Source organism: Leopardus geoffroyi, chromosome D3, assembly GCF_018350155.1.
Source record: "Leopardus geoffroyi isolate Oge1 chromosome D3, O.geoffroyi_Oge1_pat1.0, whole genome shotgun sequence".
NCBI lineage: Eukaryota > Metazoa > Chordata > Mammalia > Carnivora > Felidae > Leopardus > Leopardus geoffroyi.
Genome location: NC_059339.1, coordinates 10,201,182 through 10,221,113, shown reverse-complemented (window position 1 = coordinate 10,221,113; position 19,932 = coordinate 10,201,182). Strand labels below are relative to the sequence as shown.

General features: G+C 42.6%; 1 protein-coding gene across 2 annotated transcripts in view; it reads right to left on the bottom strand.

Moving 5' to 3' along the window:
• PTPN11 (protein tyrosine phosphatase non-receptor type 11) overlaps positions 1-18,314 on the bottom strand; it is an 83,897-nt gene extending 65,583 nt beyond the window's left edge. For both annotated transcript variants that reach the window (XM_045458944.1, XM_045458945.1), the window contains exon 1: positions 18,074-18,314. In XM_045458944.1, coding sequence (XP_045314900.1) covers positions 18,074-18,087 — 14 coding nt within the window. In that variant the 5' untranslated portion in view covers positions 18,088-18,314. The remainder of the gene's footprint in view (positions 1-18,073) is intronic.
• Between the last annotated feature and the right edge of the window lie 1,618 nt (positions 18,315-19,932).

Sequence of the window (19,932 nt, the reverse complement as noted above, 5' to 3'; positions counted from 1 at the left end):
GTTTTTAAAGACACACAAATAACGAAGTCCACCATGAATGCCGTCCACTTCAGAGGATTCCTCTTTGAGTTTCCAGTAAGATTTCCTTCATGGATTCTAAAAGTCACCAACATTTGTGGTAAAAAGAGTAATTTCGGAAGTCAAATTACCCAGGACTTTTACAGACTAATTCAATACTCCCAGGAATAGAAGTCAATTATTAAATGTAGAGTCCCGGCACTGATACGCAAACGAACTTTGAAGAGACTTCTCGACAAATATTGGCCCAATGTGAGTTGTTTTACAACGGTGAAAGAGAGAAAGCAAGGGCGAAAAGCTGTCATAAATCGTGCACCAAGGACATGGACACTTCTGCAGCATCATGGTGAGGGCTCTGATCACACAGACCTAGGTGCACAACTGAGCCCTACCACTGACTAGCTCAGTGACCTGGGCAAGTTCTTTCTACTTCTGATTTATCATCCACAATATAGCAATAATAATTCTTAGGTTTGTTTTAAGAACAAACTGAGGGGGCGCCTGAGTGGCTTAGTCAGTTAAGCGTCCAACTTCGGCTCAGGTCATGATCTCATGGTTCGGGAGTTCGAGCCCCGTGTCGGGCTCTGTGCTGACAGCTCGGAGCCTGGAGCCTGCTTCAGATTCTGTGTCTCCCTCTGTCTGCCCCCTCTGCTGCTTGCACTCTATCTCTTGCTCTGTCTCAAAAATAAATAAACATTAAAAAAAAAAAAAAAAGAACTGAGAATCCATACAACATAATATCATTCGGTCATTTAAAAGGAATGAAGCACTGATAAATGCTACAATTTGAATGAACCTTGAAAATATTCTGCTAAATGAAAGAAACCAGACACAAGAGGCCACATGTTGTATGATTCCATTGATGTGAAATGTCCAGAGTAAGCAAATTCACAGAGACAGAAAGTAGATTTAGTGCTTGCTTTAAGAAGGGGGATAGCTAGGGGCACCTGGGTGGCTCAGTCGGTTAAGTGTCCAAGTCTTAGTTTCAGCTCAGGTCACGATTTCACAATTTATGGGTTCAAGCTCCACACTGGGCTCTGAGCTGACAGTGCAGAGCCTGCCTGGGATTATCTCTCTCTCAAAATAAATAAACACACTTTTAGAAAGCAGGGGGTGGGAGGGAGGACACCTGGGTGGGTCAGTCACATAAGCGTCTGACTCTTGATTTTGGCTCAGGTCATCATGATCTCAGTTCGTGAGTTTGAGCCCCACATGGAGCTCAGTGCTGACAGCATGGAGCCTGCTTGTGATTCTCTCTCTCCTTCTCTCCCTGCCCCTCCCCGTCTTGTTCTCGTTCTCTCTCTAAATAAATAAATAAACATTAAAAAAAAAAAGAAGGGGGACAGGTAATAGGTACAGGGTTTCTTTTTGAGTAATGAAAATGTCCTAAAATTGTAATGCAGCATGTGAATATACTAAAAACCAGTGAACTGTATACTTTAAATAGGTGAACTGTTGTGGTATGTGAATTATCTCTTTAAAGTTGTTGAAAGAAAGAAAGAAAGAAAGAAAGAAAGAAAGAAAGAAAGAAAGAAACCGGGATAATAAAAGAGAGGGCTTTAAATTCACTCATTCCACAAACACCGAATACACGGCACTGAGGACACACCGGTTAACAGAGTAACATCCCTCTCCTCAACAGGGTTTCTTTATAAACGGAGGAGATAAAAACCAAAAACTAAAAAAAAAAAGTAAATACATAAGATGTCAGATGGTAAAACTGCTACAAGAGGCAGCGAGAGGGGAATAGAGGATGAGGGAGATACTTTTTTTTAATGTTTATTTTTGAGAGAGAGAGAGAGAGAGAGAGGGAGGGAGCACACACGCGCCCAGCGCAGGCCTCAAACCCATGAACCGCAAGACCATGATCTGGCTCAAAATCGAGAGTCAGATACCCAACCAACTGAGCCACCCAGGTGCCCCAAGGGGGATGCTACTTATACAGGATACATGGGGAGCCTCAGCGACAAGGTAACATTTAACAAGATCTAGAAGAAGCAAGGCAGCACATGCCCTTATGTGGGAGAGGAGCACGCTAGGCAAGGGGAGGAGCAAAATCAAGGGCACAGGGGAGGACTGTATTTGACATGTGTGCAAGAGGCCAGTGTGGCTGCAGCAGAACAGGCAAGGGACAGACAAGTACATGAGGCCAGTGAGGTCACAAAAAGCCAGAAGATGCAGGGACTCGGAGACCCTGTAAAAACATCAGCCTTTATTTTCTGTAAGATGGGAAAGGACTGGAGGGTTTTAGGCAGAGGAGCAACATGATCTGACTTATATTTCTAAATTGCCTTTCAAACTACTGTGCAGGGATAGCACCCAAGTCAGTTAAGAAAGCTACTGTGATAAATAATCCAGACAAGAAATGATAGGACCAAGGACCAAGGTGGCAGCAGTGGGAAGAGTGATAAATAGTCCAACTAGGAATATCTTAAGTGTAGCCAACAGGATTCCCTCAGGGATTACACACGGGACGGGAAAGAAAGAAGGAAAGAAGGAAAGAAGGAAAGAAAGAAGAAAGAAAGAAAGAAAGAAAGAAAGAAAGAAAGAAAGAAAGAAAGAAAGAAAAAGGAAGGAAGGAAGGAAGGAAGGAAGGAAGGAAGGAAGGAAGGAAGGTAGGAAGAAGAATGACTCCTAGGTTTGGAGTCTAGTCAACTCAAGGGTTGGAGATACAGAAAGGGTAGGGAAAGGAAGTTAAGTGTTAGAGATGGTACGTGTGGAATTTAAGATGCTTAGTTACCTGAGTGTGGGGGCACACTAAGTACATAATGTTAGATATTACTGACAATCATAATAATAAATATAAGATTGTTCTGACAAGAAATAATCAGAAGAGGCAAGAACGCACACATAGTCTATCAACATTACTGCTGTGTACATGAATGGAAATTTGTTTTATTTTTAATTTTTCCTGTACCATCTCACTAGTGTTTTAGGGGAATCTAAACATCATTCTCATTGGCCTAGGAAAAAAATCACAGGGCTCAGAAAAAAAGGAAAAAATATTAGTTTGCTTTTCACTCTCTCCGAGAGCCTGTCAGAAGATCAAGATAGAATTTCACCCAGGAAGAGCTCAACCTTAATTTGTATACCTATCCGCTGGCATCCCATATTTTGCATTCAGTATGATTACCTAAACTACCCAATTTTTAAAAAATTTTTTAATGTTTATTTATCTTTGAGAGACAGAGAGAGATGGAGCATGAGTGGGAGAGGAGCAGAGAGAGAGGGAGACACAGAATCCAAAGCAGGCTCCAGACTCTGAGCTATCAGCACAGAGCCTAATGCGGGGCCTGAACCCACGAACCGTGAGATCCCGACCTGAGCCGAAGCTGGACACCTAACCGCCCCGAATTTTTTTTTTAATCTTGCCCAGCTTCTTTGATCCTTGGTTCCCACCTGAGTCCCCACAGTCCTATCAAAAAGTACTATCTATCAGAGGGCTTCCAGATATTTGTAATTTTTCAAAACATATAATGGAAATCTTACATCACCCCTCAATTTGTCTACCTACATAAAGTAATTAAAATGTCAAATGCCTTTTGTTTGTGGCTGCAAAACAATTACGGTACTTGGTGTGGTAGTCTGAAGCAGAGTGGCATAATGCTGCCTTCTACCAGAAAGAAAGAAAAGAAAAGAAAAAAAGAAAAGAAAAGAAAAGAAAAGAAAGAAAAGAAAGAGAGAGAGAGAAAGAAAGAAAGAAAGAAAGAAAGAAAGAAAGAAAGAAAGAAAGAAAGAAAGAAAGAAAGAAGGAAAACAATTACTATATAATGAATGCAGATTTGGAAATAATTTTTTTCAGAAGGCATAATGCTGCCTTCTTAAAAAAAAGGAAGAAAAGGGGCGCCTGGGTGGCGCAGTCGGTTAAGCGTCCGACTTCAGCCAGGTCACGATCTCGCGGTCCGTGAGTTCGAGCCCCGCGTCGGGCTCTGGGCTGATGGCTCAGAGCCTGGAGCCTGTTTCCGATTCTGTGTCTCCCTCTCTCTCTGCCCCTCCCCCGTTCATGCTCTGTCTCTCTCTGTCCCAAAAAAAATAAACGTTGAAAAAAAAAAAAAAAAAAAAAAAAAAAAAAAAAAAAGGAAGAAAAAAGGGAAAACCAATTATTATACAACAAATGCAGGTTTGGAAACAATTTTTTTCAGAATATTAGGTTTATGCTTAAAAAAAAAAAAAAAAAAAAGAGGAAACCCCCCCCTGGGTTGAAAAGGCTGGGAATCACTGGCATGGGGTGGCATAGCCTTATAAGTAGGAACACGGGCTGCAGCTAGACTGCCCTGGTTCACATCCCAGCTGCATGTGGCCGCAGGCTAGTTATTTCACCTCACTGTTAACTCATCTATAAAATGGGCATAGTAACATGCGCATGTGTGCAAACACACACACGCACGGCATCCTCCTGATCTATACCCCAATTTTTTTCACCTACTACAACTTGAAGATCCTTCTACAGCAGTGCGTTCTTTTTAACAGCTACATGATATTCCATCGTATGAATATACCGCCCAGAATTTAATCGCCAGTATAGGATATTTACATCATGCCTAGGTTTCGTTATTACAAATAATGCAGCAGAACATATCCGTTACAATCACCATTATACACTTTTTCAAGTACATCTCCAAATCACATTTTTAGAAAACTGCTTTGGCAAGAGTTTGCCTTTCACTTTGACAAATCTCCCCAACTGCACTCAAAAGAAGGTACCAGTTTCGACTCCCATAAACTGAGTGTGAAAGGCCCTGTTTTCTCTCACTTTTGCCAATACTGCATATGTTACCAGATTTTTTCATCTTTGTTGCTCTGATTCATGGGGAAAAAATACCATTCTAGTTTGCATTTCTGGGTGAGACTAAGCACTTTTTCGTATTTTCAAAGTCTCTTTTTCTTCCTTTTGTATGAATTGTCAGTTGGTCACAGCTCGTTTTCTCTCGCATTTTTTCCCTCCGTTATAGGAAGGAGCTCGTGACACAACCAGAAAATGATCCTTTATTATATGTGTGGCAAATATTCATCTTAGCTTTTGCACTTTTCACCCTGTGGTATTCTTTTTCCACAGAAATTCATCGTGGCATGGTGAAATGTATCAGATTTTTCCTTTATGATTTCTGGGTTGCTCACTATACTTAGAACAACTTAATTCACAGCACTGTTGTGAGATAAAAATAAGACATAAAATGCTTAGCACAGAAGCAGCCCTTAGAGTTTCACCTTTGGAACTAGGAATTTACTTTTTAGTCAGAATAAAATTCTCACCATAAAGGAACAGAATTTCACAGGACCCTGCAAGGTGTGGCCCCAACCTCTCTTGCTCTGGTGACTTCGTTTTCCCCATGTGGTCAAGCCTGCTTTTCTCCACGGTCAGATGCTCCCATCCTACCTCCTCACAGCACCTAAGTGATATCAACATGAAATCTAGGCACGCGTTCCTCCAACCACCAGGTTAAAGGCTGGACTGGCAGCTCACAAGGGGGAGAGAGCCTGTCTGTTTCAGCACCAATGTGTAATGTGTACCTCTGGCTCCAAGCAAAGGGGCTCACACATGATTCCTCAAATATCTGTGGCTAGAAGGGAAGGATGAGAGCAGCCATGCGATGGGGGGAGACTGTCACTGCTCTCCCACATCCACAGTTCCCCCACAGACACAGGTCATAGGTGGTGTCACAAGAGGTTGTCAGAAGAGACGCAAATGTCAGATGGCAAAGGCTCTTCTTCTTAGACCTGCCCCACCAACTCTTTCACTTGAAGAAAAAGACCATTATTTCTAGCAATCAATTCTTAGCCAATTTGTAGTGCTAAGGAGTTTATCTTCCCCAATCTGTACGCTACGGCAATTTTAATAAGAATTTCCAAAGCAAATGTCCACAGCCCCAGCGCGTAAGACAAAAACTTATTAAAGCCCTCTCATGCATTTGAAAACACTACGTTTTGGGGCGCCTGGGTGGCGCAGTCGGTTAAGCGTCCGACTTCAGCCAGGTCACGATCTCGCGGTTCGCGAGTTCGAGCCCCGCGTCGGGCTCTGGGCTGATGGCTCAGAGCCTGGAGCCTGTTTCCGATTCTGTGTCTCCCTCTCTCCCTGCCCCTCCCCCGTTCATGCTCTGTCTCTCTCTGTCCCAAAAATAAATAAACGTTGAAAAAAAAAAAATTTGAAGAAAAAAAAAAGAAAACACTACGTTTTGATATTTTAACTAAGTTAACATCAGTGGGGAAAGAACACTCAGTCTACTTCTCTTCGTCTCTGTTACCACTCTGTCACCTATACAGCACTTCACCCAGCTTTGTTCTCTGGGCCCCTCACCTGTAAACGTGCAGGTGTTCATAACCATGGTAATAGATACACATTAAAAAAAAACACACACACAGCTGCTCAGGGTTCTTTCTACGGGACTACAAGCTAAAGCAGACCACATTGGGTAGCCCTATAAACAGATCCCATTTAAAGCAATGAAATTTTACATTTAACTGGGACATTAGAGGGAAAGAACCAAAGTCATAAACATCTCTACAAAGTTTGGCAACCATTCTACCAAGGCTGTGGTGGATAGAATATCAACTGTTTAGTTTTAAGCTTTGTTTAATTTAGTAGGAGTCAAAAGAAAATATAATTTTTTTATATTAAATGTATTTTTTTTAAATCACACCTATGTTCTGGATTTGTTTTTCCCCTCAATAAATCCACAAAAAATAAATAAAGAAATATCAAAAAAAAAAACCCTTGAAAGAAATGTATTTTTACTCACTAATACGAGTTGCATTTTTCTTTCCTTCCCCCCCTCTCCCCCCCCCCCACTTTCGGAGAGAGAGACAGAGACAGAATACAAGCAGGGGAGGGGCAGACAGAAAGGGAGACACAGAATCGGAAGCAGGCTCCAGGCTCTGAGCTGTCAGCACAGAGCCAGATGCAGGGCTCACTCAAACTCAAGAGCCACAAGATCATGACCAGAGTCGAAGTCGGACGTTAAACCGACTAGGCCACCTAGGCGCCCATGAGTTGCATTTTTCTAAACATGAAATAAGCCCAGCCATTATAACATGAAAAAAATGTAAAATACTAAATTTTCTTTCCCTTCCTAATTATTTGGATTGAAAAAGGTCAGGATAAGGCACAAGTTTATGTTTCCCCATCTTGCACTTTAATTTGGAAAGAAATATTTCAAAATGTGTAAAAAAACATTTGTTTTTAAAAAGCTACTGCTTGTAAAAAGTTAAAGCATAACTTTAAATGTTTCTGGTATGCAATTAGCAAGCATCACAGTAAAAATTGTATATGCAAACAATCATCAATGGATGCTAAATATAGGGAGAAACCCGAGGGGGGCAGGATACAGGCAGGCATGGTTTCACACTGTCTCCTCATCAATTGCTAATTAGTTACAGGAGAGAAAATATTTTATACAAGGAGAAAATGCACAAACTCTTAACCAGGTGATCACTGATGATGACCAACGTCATCAGTGGACATTGTGTACTTCCAGATATGATATCCCAAGAAGGACACGGTTATCACCTACATAGTACTCAGGCTAATATCTAATAATGATGAAATATCAGACAAATCCAAAATGAGAAATCTTCTATTTTAAAAGGGGAAGGGAGAGATGTATTTTTCCCAAAAATCACTAGCATAAAAGACAAAGGCTGTATGGGGCACCCAGGTGGCTCAGTTAGTTAAGCATCAATCAGACTCTTGATTTCGGGTCAGGTCATGATCTCACAGGTTGTGAGCTCAAGCCCTGAATCAGGCTCTGTGCTGGCAGTGCGGAACCTGCATGGGATTCTCTCTCTCTCTCTCCCTCCCTCTCTGTCTCTCCCTCCCTCATACCCTCTGTCTCTCTCTCTTAAAAATTAACAAATAGGGGCGCCTGGGTGGCGCAGTCGGTTAAGCGTCCGACTTCAGCCAGGTCACGATCTCGCGGTCCGTGAGTTCGAGCCCCGCGTCGGGCTCTGGGCTGATGGCTCAGAGCCTGGAGCCTGTTTCCGATTCTGTGTCTCCCTCTCTCTCTGCCCCTCCCCCGTTCATGCTCTGCCTCTCTCTGTCCCAAAAATAAATAAATGTTGAAAAAAAAAAATTAAAAAAAAAAAAAATTAACAAATAAATAAACTTAAAAAAAAAAAGACAAAAGGCTATGGAAGTATTCCAGATTTAAGAGATCTAACAGCTAAATACAACTGGATCCTATACTAGAAAAGGAAAAAAAAATCTATAAAGGACATTATTGGGTCAACTGGCACAGCTACAATATAACAGGTTAGACAAAAGGATTATTATCAATGGTAAAATTACTACAGTTAAAAATTAAAAAGGGGTGCCTGGATGGCTCAGTTGGGTAAGTGCGTAACTCTCGATTTTGGCTCAGGTCATGATCTCATCGTTCACGATGGAGCTTCATGTCAGGTTGTGCATTGACAGTGTGGAGCCTGCTTGGGATTCTCTCTCCCTCTCTCTCTCTGCCCCTCCCCCGCACATGTGTGCTCACGCTCTCTCTTTCTCTCTCTCAAAATAAATAAATACACTTAAAAAATTTTTAAATGATAACTTTATTCTTAATGTTTATTTTGAGGGAGAGAGAGAGTATGAACAGGGGAGGGGGGGAGAGAGAGAGGGAGACACAGAATCCGAACCTGAGTTTCGTGCCCTGAGCCGATGTCAGACACTTAACCGACTGAATCACCAAGGCGCCCCAAGGAAACTTTATTCTTAGAAAATATGCACTGAAGGGGCGCCTGGGAGGCTCAGTCAGTTAAACATCCCACTTCGCCTCAGGTCATGATCTCACAGTTGGTGGGTTCGAGCCCTGCGTCAGGCTCTGTGCTGGAGCTTGCTTCAGATTCTGTGTCTCCTCCTCTCTCTATCCCTCCCCTGCTCATGCTCTGTCTCTCTCTGTCTCTCAATAATATATAAACGTTAAAAAATTTTTTTTCTTTAAAGAAAATATGCACTGGGGCGCCTGGGTGGCTCAGTCGGTTAAGTGGCCAACTTCGGCTCAGGTCATGATCTCGCGGTCCGTGAGTTCAAGCCCCGCGTCGGGCTCTGTGCTGACAGCTCAGAGCCTGGAGCCTGTTTCAGATTCTGTGTCTCCCTCTCTCTGACCCTCCCCCGTTCATGCTCTGCCTCTCTCTGTCTCAAAAATAAACGTTAAAGGGGCGCCTGGGTGGCGCAGTCAGTTAAGCGTCCGACTTCAGCCAGGTCACGATCTCGCGGTCCGTGGGTTCGAGCCCCGCGTCAGGCTCTGGGCTGATGGCTCAGAGCCTGGAGCCTGTTTCCGATTCTGTGTCTCCCTCTCTCTGCCCCTCCCCCGTTTATGCTCTGTCTCTCTCTGTCCCAAAAATAAATAAACGTTGAAAAAAAAAATAAAATAAAAAATAAACGTTAAAAAAAAAATAAATAAATAAAAGAGAAATCAATAATTAAAAAAAAATAAAGAAAGAAAATATGCACTGAAGTATTTAAGGGTAAAGGACTATGATATATGTAATTTACCCTCAAATGTTTGGGGCAAGATTATAAAATATTATATACGTGTATTTACACACACAGAATATAAAGCAAATGGGATGAAAAGTTAACAGTGCTGAGTCTGGGTAAATGGTATGCCATCTATATGTGTATTCTTTGTACTATTCTCATTCTTGTAACCTTTCTCTAAGTTTGAAATGAATCCCAAGTAAATAAAAATTCTTTAAAATTTTTCTGAAATATCCATTTGCTACAGTCACCAGCATGACTTGCATCACCAGTAAGTTATCCATCCCTACACCCCCGAAGCTGGCTGTACTAGGTACCAAAAAAGGGATGACAGAGAGAAGAAAGTAAGTAAGACAGAGAGGAGAATTCACATGGAGACAGAGTATGGGGACAGAAAGAAGACAGATCTATCGTTTTACTACCAAAAATATTATCTATTTAAATAAGAACTTACAAATTGTAAAATAAAGATCTCTCCACGTTTATCACACATACCTTTCTTCAGCAATTGTGAACTAGCCCTGACAGCAAGGACAAAGCAACACAGTATTTGCTTTCATCGTCATGGCTGATTAAAATTACTGCTACATTTACTGAATGCCATGTGCCAATTCTGAAACTCCAGAAATCAAACTTTTAACCATTACCTTCGGCTACTTATTTCTAAAACTTTCTAACAGCAGGATCTAAACCCACACATTGTCCTATTGTAACCGCATGTTCTCACCTTTGCATATTCTACAGGAATAATGCTTACAGAGTAACCTGCTGATGCTGAGGACGCAAAAGACATTACAAAAGTGACTTCTGCTGCTGAAGGTGAAGCCTGGTAAACACCACCCGACCCATCAGGTAGACTGGCAACAGGAGATACGGCCGTTGGATGGTGGTCTCTTTACCCCCTTATTAAATAAACTATTATTTCATTTACAACTTACAAGTATGCCTATCATGTTATTAAGAGTCAACAGAGGAGGGTGATGTTTACAGAGGAAACTCGGTAACCAGCATTTAGCACAAAGGCTGGACACAGCAAGAGCTTAATACACATTGGCTATCACCTTTGTTATCATTATTATTACTGGTGGAACATAGCAGGAAAGATTCATCTCATGCATAATTATGTCAGTATCACAACAGGCCCTGTTGACGTATATATCATTTATGTTGCACTGCCTTTTAATAAACTTAACTTCAAGGTTCAAGGGCTGTCCCTACATTATTTCAAATAGCATATAATTAGAAATTAAAAGTGCTAGTCCATACCCTATCTACTTGAGCTTTGATATATTTGAAACTCTTTTTCCTGAGCTGTTTTTTCCGAAAAGCACTGGTAATCACTGAAAACTTTTTCCCACTTATATTTAATATTTGTGTTCAACCACTGACAATTCTGGGATGTGCAGCATGCTTATCACAAATAAGGAGAAGTTAGAGTTCACTCAATCCCTTAGTTCTTAATGAGAGTAAAGACAAACAGTAGAATTAATAAAATTAGTATTACAGGGCTGTCCTCAAGGATTATAAACACTTGAACTATTAGGTACTAAGGCCACACATCTCTATGCCTGGCCCCATCTTCCACCTGGTGTGGATGTAAATGGCAGAGTTTAGTCTACCAAAAAAAAAAAAAAAAAAAAGGTAATGCAAATGCATCTGTACTACAGGAGGCAAATTACTATAACTCCATTTGAGTTAATCAACAAGGTGATTAATATCGTGGGTCCAGACAAGATGAGATGAAACAGATAAATGTCCAGTCCTCCCTTGTATATAGTAGGCATTTGATGAATGGCTGTTGACCGAATTTGGGGGGGAGGATAAAATACATGGGGAAAAGGGGGATAGAGAAAAAGTCACATGGGAAGGAGAGAGGGAAGGAAGAGTGTCCCCCTTTTGCTCATTCTAACACGTGCACACCTGCCAGCCCCTGATGATCCCTTCTAACTGGACATCTTCTGGCGTTATTATTTACTAAGGATCTCAGGTCATACGTGTTCTAGACAGGGACCACCCATCCCTTAGAAAGAGCTGAGAGCGTGTATGTGTGTGCACATACACACACACACCACCACCACCACTTGTGAAAAAAGAGCCACAAACCAGTGTCTAAAAACAAAATGCCTAAAACACATGAGACTGAGTGAGCCTCAAGAAACAAAAGACAGAATCCCTGCCTGCAGGAGAGTTTACAAACCCACACGATTTTCTGGGAAATCACACCAGAAATCTAACCCCCCCCCACCCCCCGTTAGTGAACACATATTCTACAAAGCCTTCGCTCTCTGAGGCTAGGAACTTATTTATGTCAAGTGAGTTTAAAAAAAAAAAAAAAAAAAAGAAATGCTGACGAACCAAAAAGAAAATACAATGATGCTGAATTTTTTGTTTTATCTATGCACCCTCTTCCCCCAGGGGTGTGGGGCAACAGTCAAGCAGGCCGATAATTTCAGGAACTTATTCTCAAGACTGCCATGCTAAGAAGAGTAAACTAGGGATCCAAAGTCTAATTTCAGTTTCTTGACTAAATATAAAGTGACACTGGGTATATCTTTTGTACCAGCTGCTCCAAAAAAAAAAAAAAAAAAAAAAAATCATTATCTTTGTCCTTGGGGAGAAAGTTTATAGTTTGGTACTTCCTGCAGATTACAAGAATATTCCTCTTTTCTAATTAAATTTTAATATCCTGTAGGAAAAGGATAAGTCATGAAGAAAGGGCAGTCAATAGGGACCAGCATTCTAAGTAACAGAAGCTAGGAAAAAAGTTGTTAAGGCAGCTTTTTAATGGTAGTGGATCGTGGATAGCTCTGTCTTTATAATATCTTCTCATGGAATTTCACTGGTCAGCATCATGTCTCTGATGACAAGGCAATAAAAGCAAACTGCCTCCGAGTCTTTCTACAAATGGTTGCTACCCTAGTTCAAAGCCTCTCTCTCACTAGTCTGCTCTCCCTGAGTCCACTCGTGTCTCCTACAACCCTTCCTTCACGCTAGCCAGAAGGATATTTTTAAACTGACCAGCTCATGCCACTCCCCTGATCACATCCTTCTATGGCTTTACACTGCTCTTAAAATACAATCCAAACTCCTCTCCATGGTCCACATGACATTTGAAGACTTTACAAGCTCCTATGTGGTCCAGTCCCCACCTACCTCCCCAGGCTCCCTTTTGCTCTTAAAGTGCTCCAAGAACTTCCCCACCTCAACACTTGCATACTTGCTGTTTCCCAATGCCCAAACACCCACCCAGGGCCTAGCACAGCGCCTGGCACACAGTAATCTCACAATAGTTCTTGAGTGAGTGGATCAACATTTCAATAGAATGGTTCAATGGGATGATAAAGACTGGAATCTAGAATGCATTATCTTTACAATAAACATATTATATGTCTGTGTGTGTGTGTGTGTATTTGTACATATATATGTATGTATTTAGTATAGGCAGACCTACAGCATATATATATGTATATATCAGCATACAAGAACATATGTATTCTAAACAGAATATTCTATACGAATAAATTTCTATTTCAGTTTAACACTAGCTTTATCAAACCCATTTGACATCGGCACACAAGTCTGTCTACCTCTCTGAATTCAATGCTCCTTGCAAACATGAATAGTACCATCCATGTTTCAGCATTGTCAAGGACCGCAGCACACGCAAGTTTACGAAACGCACACAACGTTCCAAAACTCAGTCATGAACCGAGCTGCAATTTAGGGAGTTTGAATCCAGTTCGGGGTCTTAAAGCCTTGGCTGCAGTACACAACTCCTACAGAGCATCAGTATTTGCCTTTCCTTAAAGGTAAGGCAGTATTTGCCTTGCCTCGGAAATGTCAGCACTGGATGGCAAGTGCTGTCCGAGTCCCAAAGGGAAAGAGGAATAAAAGCACAGTATCCTATTGTTCGGTGGCTGCCTAACAAAGTCCACTAAGGCCCGCTAGTAACAATCACAAGCATGAGCTGGCTCTGCTTTTTCAGGATCTTGTGCGACTCTCCAACAGGCTCCACACTGACCATGTACAAGAAGGGTAAGTAATCTTAGCAGTGGCCCCGGCATTTGAGCAGCTCTGGTCAAAACCCTGAGCTTACACAGGGACACAACACTAATAAAGACATCCCAGTCGCAATTGGAAAGGCACAGAACTGTCATTTTTCAGCAAGGCAAGTTTATTTACTCCCACGGGAGATAAACAAACATGGCCACCAGGGAGAGCCTGGGACAAAATGTACTTGACCTGCAACAGATAAACCAAAAGCCTGGAGTATGAGAAGGAGCTACTTTTTCTGCTCCTATGTAGCTCCTCTCGGCTCAAGTCATTGTACACTATCTTTCAGAAAAACAAAAAAGCAAATGTAAAGGATGTGCCATATGCGGAAAGAGGGCTTGGAGAATACAGACAGTTTTGTCAGCTGAACAAGGCAGAAATCAGGCACACAAGCAACCTCAAAAGCTAAATTCGGTACTACGACCACTAAATTATGGGGGGAGGAGGGAGTCATTTCATTATTCACTGCCTTCATTTCCCTACCTGTGACGTTGAGAAATATCAGTATACTGAATATACTTACATTTTAATTACTGAATGTATACAAAATCTAAATCCTAAACACACCGCAAAGAATTATTTTGATTTAAATTAAGCAAGCAAAACAAAATTGAGAATAGTATTGGTCATTCAGAAATCAACTCATACGATCATCGCCTCAGAAAGATCATTCCTAAACTCATCAAACTAACTACATTATCCCCCTTTGTTGTTTTTTATTCCTCCCGGCAGTTTTTACTACCCGAAATTGTGATATTCATTCATATGTTTCTTTTCTCTCTCTCGACCAAAAGAATAGCATCTTTGCCAGTCTTCCGGCTTTATCTGGCCTGGTTCAATAACTATTTGTTGACTGAATTAATACTGAGGTTAAAAATAATTTGAGGGGCGCCTGGGTGGCGCAGTCGGTTAAGCGTCCGACTTCAGCCAGGTCACGATCTCGCGGTCCGTGAGTTCGAGCCCCGCGTCGGGCTCTGGGCTGATGGCTCAGAGCCTGGAGCCTGTTTCCGATTCTGTGTCTCCCTCTCTCTCTGCCCCTCCCCCGTTCATGCTCTGTCTCTCTCTGTCCCAAAAATAAATAAACGTTGAAAAAAAAAAATTAAAAAAAAAAATAATTTGAAAAAGAACAACAAAGCTGGAAGACTAACCCTGATTTCAAACCTTATAATAAAACCACAATAATCAAGACTATGTGGTATTGGCATAAGGACAGACGACGAGATCAATAACATAGAATGGAGTCCAGAAACAGATCCACACATAAATGGACAACAGATTTTCAACAAAGGTGTGAATTCGAGAAAGACAGTCTTTTGAACAAATAGCACTAGAACCACTGGACATCCATACGCAAAATGTACACAAACACACACACACACACACACACACGTCTCCACACCTCACAATATACAAAAATTAGCTCAAAGTGGATCACAGACCTAAAGCCTTTTAAAAAACATTTGAGGCCTTGGGTTAAGCAAAGCTTCCTCAGCATGATCCATTAAAAAAAATTGATAAACTGGACTTCATCAAAATTAAAAACCTCTGCTCTTCAGAAGAGACTGGAAAAAAATGAAAAGACAAGCCACAAACTAAAAGAAAATATTTGCAATTCTGATAAAGAACTTGTATCCAAAATAAAGAATTTTTTTTTAATGTTTATTTATTTTTGAGAGAGAGAGAGAGAGAGAGAGAGAGAGAGAGAGAGAGGGACAGAGTGTGAGCAGGGGAGGGGCAGAGAGAGAAGGAGACACAGAATCTGAAACAGGCTCCAGGCTCTGAGCTGTCAGCACAGAGCCCGAAGCGGGGCTTGAACCCACAGACTGTGAGATCATGACCTGAGCTGAAGTTGGACGCTCAACTGACTGAGCCACCCAGACACCCCAGAATAAAGAATTCTTGAATCTCAATTCAAAAAAAAACAACTAAATAAATATGGAGGAAAATAGTTGGGCCGATTAGACACGTCACCAAGGAAGATATACAGATGGCAAAAACAGCACATGAAAAGATGATCAACATTATTAGTCACCAAGAAAAATACTAATTAGAACTACAATGAGATACCAGGATACACCCACTAAAATGGTTAAAATTTAAAAACTGACCATACCAAGTGTTGACAGAGATGTGGGGTAACTGTAACTCTCATATGCTACTGGTGGGAATGTAAACAGTTTAGCAATTTCTGAAAAAAGTGAATTATACATCTACTGTATGATCCAGCCATTCCCCCCACCCCAACAGGTATTTTGTTAAATACCTCTTGTACATTCACAGCAGCTTTGTTTGTGAGAGCCAAACTCCAGAACGACCCAAATTGTCCATCAACAGGTGGATGGATAAGCAAACAGTAAGACACCCACACAATGGAGTGTTACCGAGCAATAAAGAGAAATGAACTTTTGATGCATGCTACAACATGAATCTCCACATAATTATGCTGAGCATAAGAAACCAGACATAAAGTTCCATTTATATAAAATTCTAGGAAGTACAAACTAATGTGTCCTGACAGAAAGAAGAACAGCGGTCACTTGACAAGGAAGGGATTAAAAAGGACACAAGGAAACATCACAAGGGATGATGGATACGTTCATTATCCTCACTGTGGTGATGGTTTCAGGAGCGTATGCACATGTCAAAATATCAAATTGTACACTTAAATGTATGCAACTTATTGCGTGTCACTTATACCTTAATAAAGCTGGTTAAAAATAATAAAAGAGACCTACAGCCTGAAAAAATAATAAATAATTCCCAATCTGACTTTTTAGGTGGCATGCGTTTCTTCTCGATAATAGATGGGGGCCAGAGAAAAGGAATGATCTCTCCACTTGCTGCTTTGGCTATAGCACTTCCCTGCTTCTACGCTAACAAGCTGGACAATGTAGGGTCTATTACCACCCGGCCCCTTCCCCACTCCCAACCCCCAGTCTTTTTGTCTCCTAAAGAAGCAGATCCTTACTTGTCTGGAAGAGCAGACACAAGGAACAAAAGGTTCAATGGCTATTTGACAGATTAAAGAATAGACAACTGTTTTATTTAAAAGCTCCCTAAAGAATTAGAACATTTGAGGCTATACACTGTTCTGTTGAAATGCAGTTACATATTACCCAGATCTGTAAGCACTTGCCAAGAGACCTGTCCAAGTCACTCACTTCCTAAGAGTTTATGGTTTTCTTTTCTCTCCCTCTTTTCCTTCCACGAATGAAAAATGTGCAGGTGTATTTCGAGAAGACATTCCTAATATTTTGAAAGTTCTCTCATTCAAATAACCCCAACAGCTTGAGACAGTTTTCAAATGTCTAAGACAGTGATCATTACAAGACAATAAAGGAAAAGACCAAACAATGGGTCTTATGTGTGAATCGTAATAGAGTGGGAATACAAAATAAAAGGACCATTATCTGAAAACAGAAAGTCACACTACAGTTTACCAACAAAATAAGGCTCACAAATGATTAACAATAGTTATAAAATAATAATAGCAACATGGTGATTAATAGCAGAGATTCTGGCTCCACCACTTACTTATTGGTTGAGTGACCTCAGGCAAGTTGCCTAACTTCTGAAAATCAGTTTACTCATCTTTAGAACCAGGATAATAGTAATGATAATAATAAGAGAAATAATTCCTCTTCTCATAGGGTTATAGTGAGGATTAAATGTATTTGGTTTACAGTAACAACTAAATAAATGTTAGCTATTAGTCGTATTATTACTCTGAACTTTCAAAGGATCTCATTAATTCACTAATCCTCCTGACTCTTAGGTGCAAATCCTGTCATTTACTAGCATGTAACTTCTAAGCCTCAGTTTCCACACCCGTAAAACGGGAGGGATTAACGTTACCTGACTTTTAAGGTTGTGGTTAAGGATTAACTACAGATACAGCTCCCTTCCCTCCCATCTCCCAAAGCGAAGACCGCGGAGGAAGGAAATACTTCTAATAGCAGCAGATACAGTCAGTTTTTCCATTTCTGGCACGTGAGGCGTGGGGGAGAAAGGAGGTGCAAAGAGCCACAAAAAGGGGTCAAGTTCCTGAGTGAAGCCCCCAAACGCGCGCGAGAGGCAGTGACCCAGAGCGGCTCGACAGTCGGGGGCCTGGCCCCGCGCAACTCCCTCCTCTCCCCTCCCGCGTCCCGGGCCGAGGAGCCTCCCCAAGTGAGCGGGGTTATTTCGGAATCACCATGAGGCAATTCTCATGAGGCAATGGGTCAGGAATGCGGCGCTGAGCCGGGCCGCTGGCGTCCGCGGTTCCCCGGGCGGCTCTACCTGCCCCCGTCCTGACGGGCATCCCCAGGGCTGAGGGAGCCGGAACTCCGGGAGGCAGGAAATGAATGGGGACCCGAGAGGTGGGGGCACGGTGGCGCCGGGCCCCCCGGCCCAGGGAGGACTAGAAGTTGGGAGAGAGCCTGCCCCCACGACCCCCGGCGGGAGTCCGAACCCCGGCCGGGGCGCCCCCTCCCGGGCGGGGCTGATCGAAAGCGGCGGGGGCCGGGCCGAGGCCCGGGCCGGGCCCTCGGGGCTCCTCACCTCCGCGATGTCATGTTCCTCCCGCCCTCCGGCTCCGGGACGGACCCGCTCCTTACTCAGGTTCCGCTGGGCCCGGTCACATCGGGCTGGCCCGAGGGAGGCCCGCTCGGGACCGGACGGGGGGCAGAGCCAGCCGGCCGCGCGCAGACCCCCCTCCAGGCCTGGGGATCCCGGAGACTGTGCAGCCGCCCCCCAAACCCGGTTCGCTCCTCCTCCTCCTCCCCCGCCTATCGCCGCCGGCGCCGCCGTGACGTCACCCCGCGCGACGCCCGCCGCCACTTCCTGCTCCCAGGGCGCCCGGGACTGAGCAGCGGCTGGTCTTAGCGGTTCATAGGCTCGATGGAGCCGCCGCGACTCATTTCCCGAAGCCCCTTCACCCTCCTTTGGACCTGGGCTGCAAGGTGTGCGTGGCGTCCTCACTGAGGGGCTCACTCCCACGAACCGGTTGCATCCGCTCCCACCGTGTCACTTCCCTGCACTGACTGCCAAACCGAGTTTCATTCATTTCGTTCCACAAATCGCCGCTCCACTTTTTAGGTGTGTAACCTTAGGAAAGTTGCTGAGCCTCAGTTGTTGAGTCTCTGAGCTTCACTTTTCTCCACTTCTTCATTTCTGTAAAATGAAGGTAGTACTATAATTGTATTCTCTTCGTAGGATTATCATGAAGATTAAATATGCAAAATGCTTAGGACTCACCCTGGCCTATTTAATAAGTGCTTTGTAATTGTTAGCTGGATTATCATTATAGTTAAACATTTGTTGAATATTTTCTGTCTGGGCGTCCATAGTTTTAAACTATGGGGATACAGTGGTGAACTGGAAAGACGATCTCTGCTAAAATACTCAAGACAATACTGTACTTCCATCTTCCTTTCTTGTCTTTTCTCCATACCCCTTTATATTACCATTTTAAATAAGATAGTTAGGTAAGTCTTCACTGAGGATGACAACTTGAGCAAAGATCTGATCCTGGAGCAGTCAGTGGGAATAATTCAGGCGAATAGCATTTCAAGCATAGGGAGAGGCAAGTGCAAAATCCCTGAGGCAACAGGCTGCCTCCTACATTCCAAAAACTATGAAGAGGTCTCTGGCTGGGGCACAGAAGGAGGTGCGAGGGGTGAAGAGGGAGCAGTAGGAGATGAGGTGAGAACAAGATAGAAATGATCTCGGGTCCTACAGGCTATTAAATGAACAGTAAAATGGAGAGTCGTTGAAAGATTTTTCAATAGAGAAGGACTATAATCCCTGTTTTAAAAATGAAAGTAATAGGGGTGCCTGGGTGGCTCAGCTGGTTAAGCGTCCGACTTTGGCTCAGGTCATGATCTCGTGGTTTGTGGGTTTAAGCCCCATGGCGGGCTCTGTGCTGACAGCTCCGAGCCTGGAGCCTGCTTCAGATTCTGTGTCTCCCTCTCTCTTTGCCACTCTCCCACTCATGGTCTGTCTCTATCTGTCTCTCAAAAATGAATAAACTTAAAAAAAAAAAAGTAATAAAGTAAGGGTACTCTGTTAGAATCAGATCAAGAGGGCAAGTCTGGAAACAGACTAGTTCAGAATACTAACATACTGTAATATTCCAGGCTAGAGATGATGGTGGCTCAGACCAGAATGAGAGGGTAGAGCTTTTACCTGATGATGGCCTTTATGACTCATAAAAGGTCACAGATGTAGTAAGTGGCAGAGTCAGAATTCAAACCCACGTCTACGTAGCTTCAAAATCTTCTTATTTCCTCCCAATGTTCCCCTCCCCATTTCTATACAGCGAACTCTTTTATAGTGTTCTGACTGTTTCAGCCTTGGTGATATGGAAAAAAAATCCTTATAAAATTTGTCTTTAATATACGTCAGTTTAATTTAGATCA